At 34.4% G+C, this 16,879-nt stretch overlaps 1 protein-coding gene across 1 annotated transcript in view; it reads right to left on the bottom strand.

Annotated features, from left to right (window-relative positions):
* Nucleotides 1-2,192: 2,192 nt before the first annotated feature.
* The window catches only part of ROBO2 (roundabout guidance receptor 2), a gene marked incomplete at its 5' end in the record, with an annotated part of 1,616,413 nt that continues 1,601,726 nt past the window's right edge, over nucleotides 2,193-16,879 (bottom strand). The window contains 4 exons of the mRNA XM_082840252.1: nucleotides 2,193-2,381; nucleotides 4,147-4,347; nucleotides 6,121-6,393; nucleotides 12,640-12,813. Of these exons, the coding sequence (XP_082696378.1) occupies nucleotides 2,380-2,381; nucleotides 4,147-4,347; nucleotides 6,121-6,393; nucleotides 12,640-12,813 (650 nt within the window). The 3' untranslated portion in view covers nucleotides 2,193-2,379. The remainder of the gene's footprint in view (nucleotides 2,382-4,146; nucleotides 4,348-6,120; nucleotides 6,394-12,639; nucleotides 12,814-16,879) is intronic.

Raw genomic sequence — 16,879 nt, 5'->3', positions numbered from 1 at the left:
ACACATACTCTGTTTTTGAAGTCTTAGTTTATTAGTCACATACACCTGCCAATTACCAGGGGTAAATGTTTATGTGTAATATGCGTAATGAATTAAAAGTTTTAGGCTAAACTGGGTTATAGAGGAGCATAAAGAGGAAAGAAAAACAAACAAAACTTTGCTTTTAAAAAGAAAGAGGTGAAGTAGGGAACTGCATAAATAAAGAATTAAATTCCTCACATCTTAGAGCTGTGAATAAGTATGTATTCATTCTTCACAGAAACTTCTCATCTTCCCCAGTCTCTCTGTCCCAGAGAAATCAAACTGCATTAAGATTCAGGCACTGATGGTGGAAAGTTGATAAAGGGATGAGTAAGTGGGTCTCAGCGTTTTCTTTCTCTTCTATGAAGAAATGAACTACATGGGACCAAGATGTTGGTCCCATAAAGAACATTATGTTCCTCTACTCTTGCCTGTGTTGATGCAGTCTCGGGGAATAAAAAAGATGGAAACATTTAACTATGTCCTTCCTTTGCTATAACAATATGACACACAATTGGTGACTGAGCCAATAATGCACGGAGTATGAACTGTCATTCAAACTGGCCCCATATTTTAGAACTGATTCTAATCATTACATTGAATATTTTTCATAGTACCAACTACTGAACACATCATAGGAAAAACATGAGAAAGTATAACTAGAGATAGAATTTACAATTGTGTAGGCAGCACATGGAAAAATGTCACAAGTGGGAATTTCAGGAAAGTTTGGGAAATTCAGGAAAGTTCTCTTCTACTTGAATGATTGACTATACATGTACAGTAGCTAACATATATTTCAAAGTCATGTTCATTTGGACGATACCTGACTGATGTTCAGGAACTTCTTGTTCTCAAAGTCGTGTAAACAAATGAGGCAGGACACTGTTATTAATGTCCACTTACGAGGTTTGGTTTATTTAAAAAGTGTATAAACATGCATTTTTCTTCTTTAGAATTTTTCTTTTCGATTTACTCATTCAAAATGGGTCAAACATATTTTAGTTGGTAGCCAATTTTTGAGAATGTACCATAAAATATTTATTCCAATAACTCTACTTACTGTGAACTGAACATACTCTGAGCACTGCTTTTTAAGCACTTACGATTTGGCTATATATTTGGTGGCATAACTTCACTTCTTAATCAAATAAAACACAAAATTGTATATAGACTGCATTATTTTTAAAAAATCATGAATTTAAGTGATGCAGCTCTATCCTCTAGTGTGTACTGTACATGTATTAAAAAGATGAAACAAGATATTGCAATAGAGTTTTTGTATTTGGAAGCAGCTCGAGTATGTCCTAATAATAAATTGCTTCTTTAACTATTTGCTAGATACTCTAGAGTTCATTTTGTTTGTTTCCTTGGGGAACTTCATATTATATTCTGACTTAATGAATTGGAGAGATTAGTTATGGCAATTCAGAAAATGCTTTTTTAAAAAAACTGTAATATAAATACAGCTCTTGTGAAACACGTTAATTTCCTCTTGCTTGTTGTAGTTCTCAGATGGGTCAATTACAATGACAGGTAAAGCTGATTCTAAATATAACTTTAATTTCTTTTTTTTTAAGCAAGTTTAGTACATCATTGCTACCTGTATTTTTTAATGCCTATTCAGTCTTAAGACTTCAACTTCCTTCTTTTGACCCCTGCTTTTGTCAATAGTAAAAGCCACCTTTCTGCTTTTTTTTAATTGACTCAGTCGCTGATGTTCCAAGAAGACTTCGCCAACACCACTGTTCCTTTGCATCTTTCCTATTTCTACACCCCAACTGAAAACCCCCTAACGTGATCGGTTACAACCAGCATTATCCAACCTAGCTTACAGTACAGAAACTCCCTTCACATTCAGTCTTTTTCTTCATGTCACGAGGAGTAGAGATTTGTGCTTATCACCAAATAAAATTGCAGTGCAAAATTTAAACATAAAAGTTACACAATTAAAAGTTAATATACGGCACCACAGCCTATTAATTCACATATAGTACAACAGACCAATAAGAACGGACAATAATATGAACAGAGCTAAAAAGAGTGAGCTTGCATAGCAATGCACGAAAGAAATTATATACAGAGGAAAATCCTTTTCTTCCTGGAGGGCGAGCTTTGTTTTCTTTCTTTTTTTATATACTCCTGACAAGAAAGAGTTAAGGTGGGTGGTGTACTTAAGAGAAGAACACAAGTAAAATATCTGTGGGATATGTGTGGCTGTGTGTCTTTACATTGCATTTACAGTTCTTTTAATAGTACATAAATAGAAATTGTTCATTGCACTGTTTAGTGTCATCACTTCCATGAGTTCAGACCTGATGGTCCTTCAGAGCAGCTTTGCATGTCTCCTCTCAGTTACTCTATAAAGAGATTTAAAAAAATCAGAAATAAGTTTACATTGAAAGTATTCTTTATCTCGATCAGCGTAACAAAAAGCAAAGCAAACAGATAATAGATGAAGATAACATCTTGGATTTTGTGAGGTTGTGAATTTAAAAAATTATACTTATGGAAAGTGAAAGAAAAAAAACACTGTAAAATTTGGAGACAAAAATCTGAGTAGATCATTTTTACACTTCTTATGAGTGTTTAATTACTCCAATATAATAGTTAAAGAAAAATCCAAGTAGTCCTGAATCAAATGAAAAATTATAAGTGTATCTTAATCAGATTATTAATAGACATTATAAAGAAATTATAAAGAAATTTACAGTTTTGAAAGCACTTTCACTTTCATTATCTCATGGCATCCCCCAGTCTGTGATGTGAGCATAAGAGTAATACGATATTTTAGATAAGGAAGTAGAGAAATTAAGAAGGTAGTTTACTTTCTCTTCTCATATAACCAGTAAAAGTTGACAAGATTGGAATTCAGGGCTATTCCTTCAGATAAACTGAATTCACGGAAGCAGTTGAAAATATTCAGCAAGTATAATTCTGACATTGGATAGTGAAATTGGTAACTTTCATGATGAAATTAACAGCGTTCAATGTTTTTTACTGTGTGTGACATACTGTGACATCCTACTTTTCTCTAGTATTTTATACTTGGAAAGTAGTTTAGTTATATTAACTACCAATGACAGTTCTTTATCAAAAGAGAAATTTATTTATATGTTATTATAATTCAAATATTAAAATTAACTAAAATCAAAGATCAACCTTTCAAGGTTGACTGACTAAATTTAAAAAAATAAATAAATGAAGAGCAACTAAGGAATGAGGAGTTCCCAAGGAGGTTCTTTAAAACTAGCAAAGAGCCAACATTTCCTTATTAAATAAGAAAGAAAAGGCAAAGAAAACTACAAGAACTATATTTAATTAATTTCTAAGTATTAAAATTAATTGCCTAAATTATGCAATTTTTGCACAGAATAATTCAAACAAAAGAGAAAAATGTTTATTTGACTGATGTAAATAGCAATGGTCTTTATTATAACCAAACCTACTCAAAATCATGATTTTTTTTCTCATAGTAAAGCAAGCTTTCTATAATTTTGAAATTTTTTATTGTGGCAATGTCATTGTAGGGGTTCAGGACATGCTACGCCAAAATATGGTACCTTGGCATATTGAATACCTTAAGGTGAGGGAGTTTGGAAAAAAAAAACAGCAGAAACAGAGAGGTCACTGTGACCTCTCCCACCTCATCTGTCCCTGAAGGATCATAAAAACTCCTGTGTGACAGGTACCCACCCTGTAGTACCAGGAGGAAGACAGTCTTGTCACCAGAGATGGGGAATTGGGGGCTGAGAAATCTGTACAAACAAACCTTATTAAACTAATCCTTATCTTCTCAGTTGCCTCTTCACCATTTACTACCCCTAGCCCAAACCTCTCTGTCTTACCAAATTTAAACGCATTTATTGTTTCTTTGTCTAAAGGATTGAAAAGCTTCCTGCTCTGGTCACTTTGAGTCTTCATTCTCTTGTGAAGGCTCCATGTTCATGTAAAAATTCAATAAAATTTGTATGCTTTTTTCCTGTTAATCTATCTCATCAGTTTGGTTTTCAGACCCAGTCAGAGATCCTAAGAGGGTCAAGGAAAACTTTTTTCTGCCTTACGTTATTAACCCAGTCGTCTTTCTGAATCACCATAGCCTTTTAAACGTCCTAAAGCACTTACATAATTCACCTGTAAACTGTCCTTGACTATTTGAGCCCATATATCCTATGTCAAGAAGGTCGCTGGCATTGCGCTGGTGGCTTCCCCTCAATGCCTCGGCTTTCCTAGGTCCAGTGGATCCCTTAGAAGAAGCCGTTCCTGATGAGCTGTGACCCCCTGGAGATGGGAAACTGGGCTTGCTGTAGGGCACCAAGGTCTCCTCTGAAAAAAGAAACACAAAAGGTTGAGTTGAACAACAATGTGGAGGCAAAACAAACTTAACTTTAAATACTAAGCTCAAGCTAGGCTATTATGATTCCATTCTTCAGTAAAATTAAAAATAAGTTTAATAAGGCCCAAATAGCAAAGGAATTTCTATGTGCAAGCAACATTGCCTACAATAGGAACTGAGGCAGGATTAAATTAAAAGAGATCTTGGAATAAGTATCTAATGTTATATATTATTTGCAAAATTTAAACCCAGTTTAAAAGATATTTGCATACAATAACCATATTGTTTAACTAAAGCAGTTCTGAGAATAATTTCTGGGTTCAAAGAGGCTGCAATTTACTTTTTTCATTAAGAAGGAAGGAACATGGTTTGTGTTTTAGTTTAAATTATGGCAACATTTTCTCAATCAACTTAGATAAAGAAGTATATATCAGTGTAATAAACTAGGCTTTTAAAATTTCTATTGCTTCTTTGGATAGAAATACATTATTTGAAAAGCTGTGTATTTCCTTAAAAGAAAAAGAGAAACTCATTCATTTTAATAATGTCCATATTCTTTTTATGTACCATCTCTCTAAAAATAATTCATGATGTGCATTACTAAATACTTAACACTGAAATAACTTTTTTCTTTCTCTCTTTTTTTGCTTTCTTTCTTCTTTCTTTGTTCCCCCCCTCTCTTTCTCTCCACCTCTCTGTTTTTTCTTTCTTTCTAGGTATGGGTTATTATTACTGCGATTAGATGACTGAAAAAAATACTGACTGAATTTAGTATTTCTCTTTTTAGATAGTCTTTAATGACAAGGGTCACGTGATTTTTCTCTCACAACCGTAAGCATCCTAAATGTTCCACTAAATCTAGATACTAATATTATCATCTTTTGGCTTTTTTATAACTGTATCTTTTTAAACCTTAAGCACCAAGTTGTGACAAAATATAATTATTGAAAATGCATGAGTAGAGGACATATCCAGAAAAGTCCAAATGAATAAAAGAATGCGTAAGGAAACTCAATTGTGTGTGTTGTGTGTGTGTGTGTGTATGTTTTAATACTCAATGAATCCTGACATAAGAAGAGATGTTCTAGAAAATCCATTTCTATAAGTGGGTCAACATCCCCCTGCCAAAAAATATCCAACCACAAACCATGAAACTTATTTTGTGACATTTCCAGGAAGTTTGAGTTATAAACAAAAACATTTCACATTGAAGTGTTATCAACTAAATTTAATCCGTTGGAGCAAGTGCAGGCTCCAGTTTAACCTTTTCTAATATGAGAATTCTGTAATTGCCTGTTTATTTGCAACTTTGTTATTTCCATTAATTTACCTATTTGACTGAAGCAAGTTCTCTCAAAATGACTAGCTACTTCAGTCAAAATGAACAAACGGTTGAAGACAGAGATTCAACTGACACTAAAGATGAAATTTAGTGGTCTAAAAGTACTCAATACAAACATTAAAAGGCAAAAGAAACAAAAAAAAATCAAATGGTCCCTTGAGCTCTGCAGATGAAGCCTGGAGGTCTCTTGAGCTCAAAGACCCTATGCAGAGGTAAACTTGAGGAACAACCCTCACTGAACTGACTCAGGCTTAAGGGATGTGCTCTTTACACCTTACATCTCTGCTGCGGAATTCCAACTTCAATTAGTGATTCAAAGCAAACGCATTTCAGATGCCCTTAAACAACTGGCATTTCCAAGATACCTGGTAGAAAAAAAAATGTAAAAGTCCACACTTTCTTGGGACTGTGCAGAACACACCTGGTCCAACACCTTGTTTGTGGAGGGCTTTCCGTATGTCTTCTTGGCGTTCTGTGGAGTTTATCCATTCCTGGGTTTGTCGCTGCCACTCTAGGGATGTTTTAGCTGGACAATCCAAAGAGCTCTTTGTGTCTTCTAAGTTGGATGCTTGCTGTCTCTCCAGAGAGCTTCCTTTTCTCTCTGTTGAGTTTTCCACGTTACCAGCATGCTGGCTCAGGCCTATTTGCTGCCTTAAACCCTGACCGGGAGGGGGATCTGGTGGTGGTGGAAGATCTAAAAATTTTGAATAATGTTTAGAATGGACTAAAATGTAATGAAAAGTACAGGTTTTAATTCAAGATGAAGAAAAAACCCTTGCCCTCCTACAGGTATCACCTATGCGAAATGAATTTGGGGGAGGAAAAGGTCAGTTATTTATATCTAAAATGCACATTATTGATCTCTTTGCTATCTTTTGATCACAGTGTCTTTGAAATAAAATCAACTGGCTTTATCCAACTATTGTACATAGAGAGTGTTTTCAATTGCACATTGAGGCTGATGTTCAAGGTGTAAAGAGCAGTTTATGGTTTCTCCATCTTTAATCCATTGTCCACTGCCACCTCCCCAAAGTAGAAATACCAAGACACAAAATGAATAGAATCCTAGCAGCTGTGTTAATAAAAGGCCCTGGGAATAATAAAAGCTGCCCTGCCAATCTCCATAGGAAATGTTGCCCTTGGGAAATTAAGAACTGTATGCCGTATCATATACAGCATATGACTGCTCTTATCCGTGTGCGTGGCACATTTAGCAACAGTCAAAGGGTTAAGCTAACATTTATTAAATGCAATTAACATTCTGCCTGACAACCAATTCTGGCTGTTCATTTCATGAGTTAGCTAATGAGTTACAACTAATATATTATAATCTTCCAATGTATTAATTTTAATAAGTAATAACCAATGTTCAGAGTTTAGATAGAATATGCTTCATGGTGCTAGAGTAGACAATGCATCATGAAAATTTGAGATTTAGTGGAATAGATAATTTTTCATAAAAGCTCTTTACATTAAATATCAGATACGAAAAAACTAAAAGTTCAAATACTCAGCTAATTTTTCATTTTTCTTTTACTAGCTTTTCATTCCATGACACTTTTATATTTTGAATGTCTTTAGTTGTGAAATCATAGTCCCTTCTTTTATATTTCTTTAAGTATTATAGTTCTATTACCTAATTTATACTATTATACTAGTCCTGAAATTACTTTATGGAAGATTTTGAAATCTTCTAAACATTCTAACATTCTTTTGGATTATTTTCTTCTCATTTTTCTGGAATGCTGTTGCAAACTGCTTTGTTCATCCTTAAAGTATCAGTAATTATGTTATTTGTTCACAAAGATCAAATATCGTGGACAATATACATACTTATATCATTAATAGAGGATACTGTATATAACATAGGTAATTATTTCCCAGGCCATTTTAGTAATGATGCACTTGTTTCCAATAATATTGTTCATGAAATTTAAAAGGGGAAAGTATAAATTTCTTGTGTACAAAACATAATTTCTTTAAGAAAGGCTAAGTTACTCCTTTTAAAGACTTTAGTAAGAAGCTTCATACTCTCTTTTATGAACAAAATAATACCACCCTCCATTGAACCAACAATGAAAATCTCCTCCGTATCTGCTTCGGGAGTTCCCACATTGGAGCAACACTCCCAGTTCTTATGTATGTCCTCTTGTTAGATTACGAATCACTAATTATTGAAGGGAACAGGTTTTCTATCCGGGAGAATTAAGTTGCAATTGGAACATTTCTTCCAAAATGAAGAGCTAATCCAATACTGAGAAAACTGTTTGTTGAATAATCCACCAATGAGTTTGGTATTTTCTTTATATTCAACACTGACTCCCTTCAGTTTGTATTATTATAAATATAAATTAATTATTTCATTTGAGTAATTGGACTTAAGACTGCCAGTTGGGGGGAAATTATTATATTTGCTTCTAAAATAACATATCTTTTCACCGATTTTTATTCTCCATCAGAGCAGCTTAATTTTTCAAATGGCCAAAATGGCATCTGCTTATGCTAGCTAAAATTCTGATTACTATTTAATTTAACCTGAAATCATATGGCTACATAATTAAGTAATATCCTTGGAGTTTGTATAGTCTAAGAAGAAAGAACATTGAAAGCACATTGAAATAAACAAATTGGAAAAAAGATGAGATTAAGAATGGCTGTGGAAAAAATAAAAGTATGTAATCAAATATGTTTACTTAAATTAAATTTATTATTCATTTCTCTGTTGATTCATTTCAACTAAATCAATTCACTAAAGAGTCTCTGGCTGGCCTACTGAGGATTTGCTATTGTCAGGCACACAACAGTTCAATGATATATGTGCCATTATTATACTCTTTTTTTTTAGGTAAGAAAAAAAGGCATAAAGAAATAGTATCTCCAGCCTGGGTCTCTCCTTCCATGAACTCCAGACTCATCTAACTGAATCCATACTGGAGAGTTCAGCTTTGATGTTTAGAAAGTATCTCAAATTTCACACATGAAATCCGAGCTCTAGATCTTCCTCCACAAACTATACTTCCTCTCTAGTGTTCCTCATCTCAATTACTACAAGTTGGCCATAACTTTGGAGTAATTTTTGGCTTCCCTGCTTTACAGCCTTTATTAATTTCATCAACAAACCCTGTGGGCTCTGCCTCCAAACTATACTCAGAATTCAACATTTCTCATTGCTTCCACTGATTCTAGCTTGACATGAACCTTTAGCATCTATTCCCTACATTACTTCCACAATTTCCCATGTGGTTTCTGTGATTCTACATAGAAGCACGTTCAGTCTATCTCAACCTAACATCTAGAATGACTTGTTTTTTAATAAAAATATAAGGAAAATCCTGTTACTCCTCTGCCTTAAACACACACACATGCACACAAACACACACACACACACACACACACACACACACACATGTACATACCATCAGTGGTTTCCCACTCAAAGTAAAGAGCCAATGTCCTTATAGAGACTTAAAGGTCCTACAGAACGCTGGTCCTCACTTACTTGTCTGACTTCACAGTCTATTTTGTTGCTCTCTCTGCTTCAGTCACACTGCTCCTCTTCCTTTTTATCAAATATTTCAGGATTCCACTTGCTGTTCTCATTTCCTGGAATGACTTTTCCTCAGATATCATCATTGCTCTTTCCCTTGTAATCTTCCAGTCTTTTCTCAAATGTCGTCATCTTGGTAAGTCCTTCCCTGAGCAATCTAGTTTAAAACTTCCCCCACTTCTATATTTCTCAACTTCCTTCCTATGTTTTTTTTTTCTCCATGACACTTACAACCATCTTGTATGCTTTTATTTTTCACTTACATATTTATGTTGGTCTTTATCTATCGTCTCTCACTAGAATGTAAGCTACAGGAGGGCAGGGAATTTTGTCTGTATGGTTCCCATTGTGCCTGTCATTTGGTATGAGCTTAATAAATATTTGAATGAATAGATTAATGAATAAAGAAATTTGCTCAATGGTCAAAGCTAGTCCATGGTAGAGCTGGAAAAGAGCCCCTTCTCTGAATAGACAGTAGGGTGAGGGGAGGACAGGCTGGAAGGAGAAGGGAAAAAAGGCTGATAGATAGAGAACTACCTCTCTGCCTCCTTTGTTTAGCATTGGTCAATGTATTTGCTTTAAAGGATATTCTTTGGCTTATGCAAATGCAATAGATGATTTGAACTGAACAATGTCTGTTTAGGTGAGACTTTATCCAAGGGAGAAGAACATTCCTTAACATGTATGTGAGTTTTTGCATAGTCTTTGAGACAGAGACTGAGGTTGCTTACCACTCCCAATTCCTCCATTGGCCACAAGGGAAGATTACTTTCCCACTCCAGTAGTTAGTTTGATGCCATGTGACAGAGTTCTTGCCAATGAAGGAGGCATGTACCACTTTCAGGACTAGCCATAGAACCTCTCAAATAATCACCTACGTTCTGTCTTCCCCTCACTCAGAAACCATCAAGGTCCCATCTTGGAAATAATGGTGTCTCAATATTTAAGAAGCATAAACTCTTACACTACAACTTAGAGGAGAGTCACCTGACTTTTATAAATCACTGTGTCCATGAGAAATAAACGCTTAATGTGCTAAGGCACTGAGGGGATAGACGCTGTTTGGTATAGCAGCTAGCAATAATTACTCTGATTAATGTACTCATAAAACACTGTTCTAAAATCTATAATGCAAAAATTTTACGGTAAAATGTCTATACATTAAGTGCTACAAAAGATCAACCTTCCTCAAAAGAACAGTTTGATTTTATACACAAATGTTATAAATTTATTACTGATGCATGGATTCATACCATACAAAAGCTACGACATATACATCTGTGGTAAAGTAACAAAATCCTTAAGGGTAATCTGTAGAGTGCTATCCAAAATAAATGTCCCTGTATCATAACTAAAATGTCTTTGGATCAAACACTTGGAAAGATATGTGACCCAAATTTGCTTTGCAATATCACCACTTCCAAAATGTATCTATTAATAGCACCTAACCCATAACATTTTTTGGAATGCCAGTAAATTTGAAATGTTAGGAACCTATTTGCTTTTTAGAAATATAAGCAACATATTGATCATGCTTTAAACTAGGAGGTAGCTTGTTTTAACTAGACATTCTGAAGAAAGCTTGCAAGGAAAGTGTTTTAGGAAGGAAGAAAAGAGCTCTCTATTTTGCTGATTTATATTTTATATCTTCCACATATTCTGGACACGATCTTCAAACATTTTGGAAAAGCCACAGAAAACCCATATTGTCCCTGGATTTTTTCCTCTCTCCATGACATTCATATCAGGAAAATTACACAAAATTATTAATGCTGAGATTTGTAACTAGAATATCAGTGGGAGTAGTCCTTTTTATTTAGAGGGAACAAGATGAACGCTTCAAGTGCTCAACTAATCTTTAGATCATCTGGGGCAGAAAGGAGGTAATAAGCATTTTTGCTCACCACAGGATATCCACTTATAGAGAATCAAAATCTTGATTGTACCCTTACCCTTGCATTCCACAGAAACACTTTCCAATGGGGACAAAGTAAGCAGGGAAGATAAGTAAACCTGAAGGCTTTTAGACCAAGTTATTTTGGCTTTTAAAATCTTCTTAGCATTGTAAAATGACAAGAGAAAGCACAACGGTGGCTGCCAGCTAAGGACCTACCCCCAAACCAATAAAGAACAAATACTTCTTTTCCAACTAAGCCTCATTCTGTCCTGTAATGATAAGTCTAAGAGACTGAGATGAGTGCGCAGAACTCAGTTATAGCTTCTCAAAGCTGACTGCACGTTAGGTTCTCCCATGGAGCTTTAAAAATACTCGTGACTGGTTTTCACCCCAGAACAATTAAATCAGAAGCTCCAGGGTATACTTTAAGAGTTCCCAGATGGTTCTAATGTGCAGCTTGGCTAGGTTCATCTTTTTGATGTTTCGTAGTACTATCTCAGGAAAAAGTGTGTGTGCTTGCAGGAGACAGTATAGAGAAGGGGGAAGAAATTTACCTTTGGGTCTGACATTATATTGGGCTTTTTACGTATATTATCTTACATATTCCCAAGGATAAAACTTCAGGATAAATTCTTTTATTCCTATGTTTAAACATATGAGAATTAAGTTGAATATAGGGCTGATGAACTACTCATTATTGAACAAGGATATCGTCCAGTAATATTTTGTTTCCTGAAACTAGCAGTATTTAAGCAAATACTCAAAGACTGGATGCTATACATAAATAAAGGAATTGAAATAAATCAGCAAGCTATGGCCCATGGGCCAAATTAAGCCATTGCCTGTTTTGTCAATAAAGTTTTATGAGAAATCAGTCACACCCATTCATGTACATTTTTTCTATAGCTTCACAGACATGACAATTGAGTAGTGTTGAGTAGTCTTGACAGACACTGTTTGGCTTGTTAGAGCCAAAAATATTTACTATCTGGACTTTTCAGAAAAAGTTTACTGATCCATCAACCAGATGATCTATAGCATATTTTTAGCCCTGGAATTAATGAAACTAAAAAATTACTAAATTGGAAATCACTACACAGTCTTTTTTTTTAAAGTGAAATACCATCTAAGATATCTTAATTCAATTTCAAAAATGATCCAACAACATGGCAACTGCAATGCTACTTATGTTTTCTTCCTTAATCTTAAAAAGGAATGTTCACTAAAAAGCACTAACGGAAAATGCCAGAACAGCAGAAAAATCAACATTGCAAAGCAGTATGGCCTGTATTTCTTGGGGCTGGATAATGTAGAAATAATTCCAGATTGTTAAAAAAAAAGAGGGTGTTTTATTGAAACAAGACCACATTACCAGGTGTTCAGCCTGGTTATATAACAAGGCAATGCCTAATCTACCATAGCTTCTTTAATCTAAGTTAATGATTGCACAGAGCATGTCTTTTCAGTTAGGAGACGAGAGAAGGAAACAAACCTACCATCTGTCATTCCTTCCCTTCGGTGAGGCAATGCTGGTTGTGGGTCCACTCGCCCTCCCTTGTGTTTTTTAGTGGGCCGAGGCCTCTGACTTTGACTCATGGCTGCACTGGTGTTACTGTCAGTAGAAAATGGGCTGGTTGGTCGAGGTCTCTGAGAGGAGGTAAAGGCTTTGCCTAAAAAGTAAACAAAGGGAATGAGGTATAGAGAATGTTATTATAAGACCTTGATTCTGTCTTGTATTTCTGCTCTAAGACTAGCCTCTAAACCTGCCTGGAGATGACATTTGAAGATACAAAATACTGGTGCATCTCCATAGAAAAAAAATATGCCCTGCTGCATTTAGTTTGTCCGATTTTTATAAACAACATACTACCCACTGAAAAAATTTAAACAAGTGAATATGAAACAAAGCCACTAACCAAAAACTCAATATTCCTTGATTCTATTTTTATTTAACCTTGACAATCTTAGTAATATTTTCATAGATATAGGCAAATTCATGCAGCTTTTACTCCTTAAAATTAAAGAAGCTATTTCTAAAGTGAATTATGTACTGTCTTATCTGTTTAATCAAATTTCACCCTTGGAATCTTACAAACGCTCTTTGAGCACAGAAAAATGTCCTGTAGTAATTACATTTGAAATTTTACAGGAAAGGTCTGCTCAGATACATATATTTAATTGACCTTACCACCCATACACATACATGATGAATTCTACCTCTCTTAGCAGAAACTCAATAACATTAGTGTATAGTATAGGATAGAGAGCAGGTTAAAATCACCTTGTGTATCCAAAGTACAATAGGTGTTTTCTGATGAATAGTATTGTATCTGAGCAGACTCCAAATTCTCATTGAAAAATGAAATGTGTTATGTCCTTTTCTTGTAGTTTAGTGTACATATACAGGGAAATATATTCTGGCAAAAGGTAAGCTAATAAATTTTCAACATCTTACAATTTTAATAACATGTTTATTATGGTATGAGAGGGTTGGTTTATGTACATGTATTTATTCTCTATTTCATGTTTTCATTTCATTCAAAATTACTGTATATAGTTACATTTTAAATCAATGTGACATGATATTGCTTAATGCTTTATTAGCTATTAGCATACATGCAAGGAATGTACTTGTGCCTTCTAATTTATTAGTGTCCTTGCACTTTCTCACTGTTCTGCTTATAGCTATGCCACAAAAAGCACTCAGGCAACGTAAAGTTTCTGACTTACGCCTTAGAAAGCAAGAAAATTCAAATAACCATTATATTACAACATATTTTAGTTCAGATGCTATATGAAAAATAAACCTCTGCAATGCTTGGAAAATCTTCTTTACTTTGAAGATACCTAGTGCATACTCAAAAGAAATAGTATAACATGATATGATGGTATAATTCAAAGAAAGCTTCCAAGACTCATTTTTATAACTTGAGAGTTTAGTGAAGGGTCAAAGTCATTTATTTTCTACTATTTGAATACTATTAAGATTTCAAAAATGCATTTAGAGTTTCACTAGTTTGTTTTGTAAGGCAACTCAGTTTAATTCATATATCAGAAGTTTCTTCTATGTGCATTTAAGAAGTACACACAGTCATGTAACAGGATCATGCCAAAGTTATTTTGTTCAGTAAAACAAATGATTACAAAATTACTGATCTATTAATAGAGTGAATCCTACATTTATTTTTGAGTTAATGATCAGAAATGTGAAAAATTACATATTTGGTCTTTTATATTATTATTATTTATTAATTTCAGAAACCAAAATTAGATTGTGATAAAGAGCAACATACAAGTAGTCATCATTTTATCTAACTTGCAAATGCAGTGGGTGTATTTTTAATTAGCATCCTTTAAAACAAATAATAAATTATTGGATTAAAATCTTAACAGCCAAACAACTAATAAGACCATCAGCCATTTGAACAGTTAGACTGACAGCTTCAGACCCATTCACCCCATGCTGAGAAAACCTTCCCAGAAAATGCATTTGCAGAAAGAAATGGGGCAAAGGAAAGTAATGGAAATAAAAGCTGAATAATTTTAATCACTGGGTACATTATTGATTGTGTGAGAATTTTGCAAAGTGTGAGTTATTGAAAATTTAATGGCAATCTGAGTTGCAGCTTTGCTGTAGTATAAGAAGGAAGCATATTCCAATTAATCAGCAGAACCATGAAGGGAAAGGGGAACAAAGGATGGAAGGTGGTGAGTAGGAGCCTATTCTTGGCTCTGCAAAGGGGGCATCAGAAGAGAGTTCTGTCTCATAACTGAGCACCCAAACTGTGTTCATGCATATTAAAGAAAACCCTGCAGTCAGACTCACTGAGGAGAAAGAACAGAAGATAAATAGCTCAGTGTCCAAGGACAAGATTCTCTCATGCAAAGAGTGTTGACTCAGTCTACCAACCTGTTCTTGTAAGGCTGGTTCCATCCAGCCTAAAACCAGCTTTATCTGCTGCTGCCACCAGTGCTTGTGCAAAGCTGCCGCTGGCAAAGATGGAGCCATCTGAGGAGCTACCTACACTAGATCTATGACTAGAAAAGTTACGGTCCTCATCAGATGCAGAGCCCCATCCATTTACCATTGAACCTAAAAACAAATGTAGTCGTCTAGTGAGTTGTATATATTGGATAGCTCATCTGCTTGTACATAACTATACTAATGAACAAAAGCCTTCACTCTTCACTCTTCCTTGAGGTAAATTGGGTTTCATCAAGACTTCTTTAGCCATGTGCAAGCATCATCCATGTTTTAAACATTTCTAGTGCAGAAGAATTAAGCTCATTTAAGACATGTATCTGTTTTCAACACATGAACAAAACATGCTCTGTATGATTCCGTTCTTACCTTGTTTAAATTGTTACACTATTATTTTCTAAAAGAGAATTGCTATGTATATTTTAAGGCCTAGACTTCAGAGAAAAACATTTTTACTGAAATAAATTATAGTGTGTTTAAAGTCAACTTATCAAGAACTCAGTTGAACAAATAGTGTGAATATATTTTGAATTTAATGCAGACTAGTGATAATTGTCATGAAATCTACACTCACATACTGCAGAAGGGCTAGAATTATTTCAAGAATTTAAAATAAAAATGTAATTGCTCAGGAAATAACAAACACTAATAATCAAAAATGTATGAATAATACCAGAGCAAATAGACTTAGAATATAACAAAAAATTTATTTTTGAAAAGTTCTATTTTTTTCAAAGCTTAGTATGATTTCTTTATTTTTCAATTACTTTAAGACCTCCAGTTTTCTCTTTAATACTAATCTTTATTTTAGAAAATTAATCATTATAAAGAATACCACTGACATTAACATGGATTTTTCTGCAAAGTGCAACATGGCAATAGAGGAAAAGAATCACAGCTTTATGCGTAAAGAGCTGCAAAATATGATGCTATTGAGAAACAATGCTTATTCTTAATTTTTAGCAAGTCATTTACACTTTTATCCTTTTTTTCCTTAGACCAAAGCACACTGAGATGATCTATTACTTAAAACAATTAACATTACAGTATTTATTTAGGTTGTTGTACCATTAGGGTATGACACAATAAAAATACCAAGTGTTGCTTATCCCAAATTTTTAAAAAGAGAGGCACAAAGTATTTATACGAAGCTAATTTAATATTCCAGAAAAAACAAACACGTATTCACATCAAAGAGACTAAAGTTAAGTGCCATAGATTTTCTTCCTCCTTTACTCCAATATTTAAGAGACAGCAGTAGAGTTAGAAGTGTTGCCACGATAAAGTGTTTGTACTTTTAGTTCAGGTGCCAGGATTCAATAACACGGGTTTATGCACTTTCAAGACAGAGAAAACAGACACTGCAGGGGTTAGAAGGATCAGAGAAGTTAAAAGGGTGCTAAGTGTAGCAGAAAAAGAAAGAGTTTTGATTCTATTTGCCAAAAGCATGGAGATACACTTTCTACTTTCCAAACAAATTCCCTTGACACAGGCCACTGCAAGGAAGCCAAGATAACACCAGCAACTGAGCCTCCTCTGAGAGAACCATTTCTGAGTTAATAATCACAAGTTGAGGACCAGCAGCCCAAAATGAAAGGAGAAATGATGCAATCAGTTTTGCAATATAATGCTACAGTAGATAAGAAAAAAATCAAAGTGATTCAGCCAGTGATCACAAAAGAATATGAAACCCTAGAACTGAGGATACTTTGGAAACATGGGAAAACTCAGTTTTGGTCCCTTCTATGTCCTGT

The sequence above is a fragment of the Leucopleurus acutus genome, assembly GCF_964270905.1.
Source record: "Leucopleurus acutus genome assembly, chromosome: 5".
Classification (NCBI taxonomy): domain Eukaryota; kingdom Metazoa; phylum Chordata; class Mammalia; order Artiodactyla; family Delphinidae; genus Leucopleurus; species Leucopleurus acutus.
The sequence above is the reverse complement of the archived record's forward strand: the minus strand, read 5'-3'. Positions and strand labels throughout refer to the sequence as shown.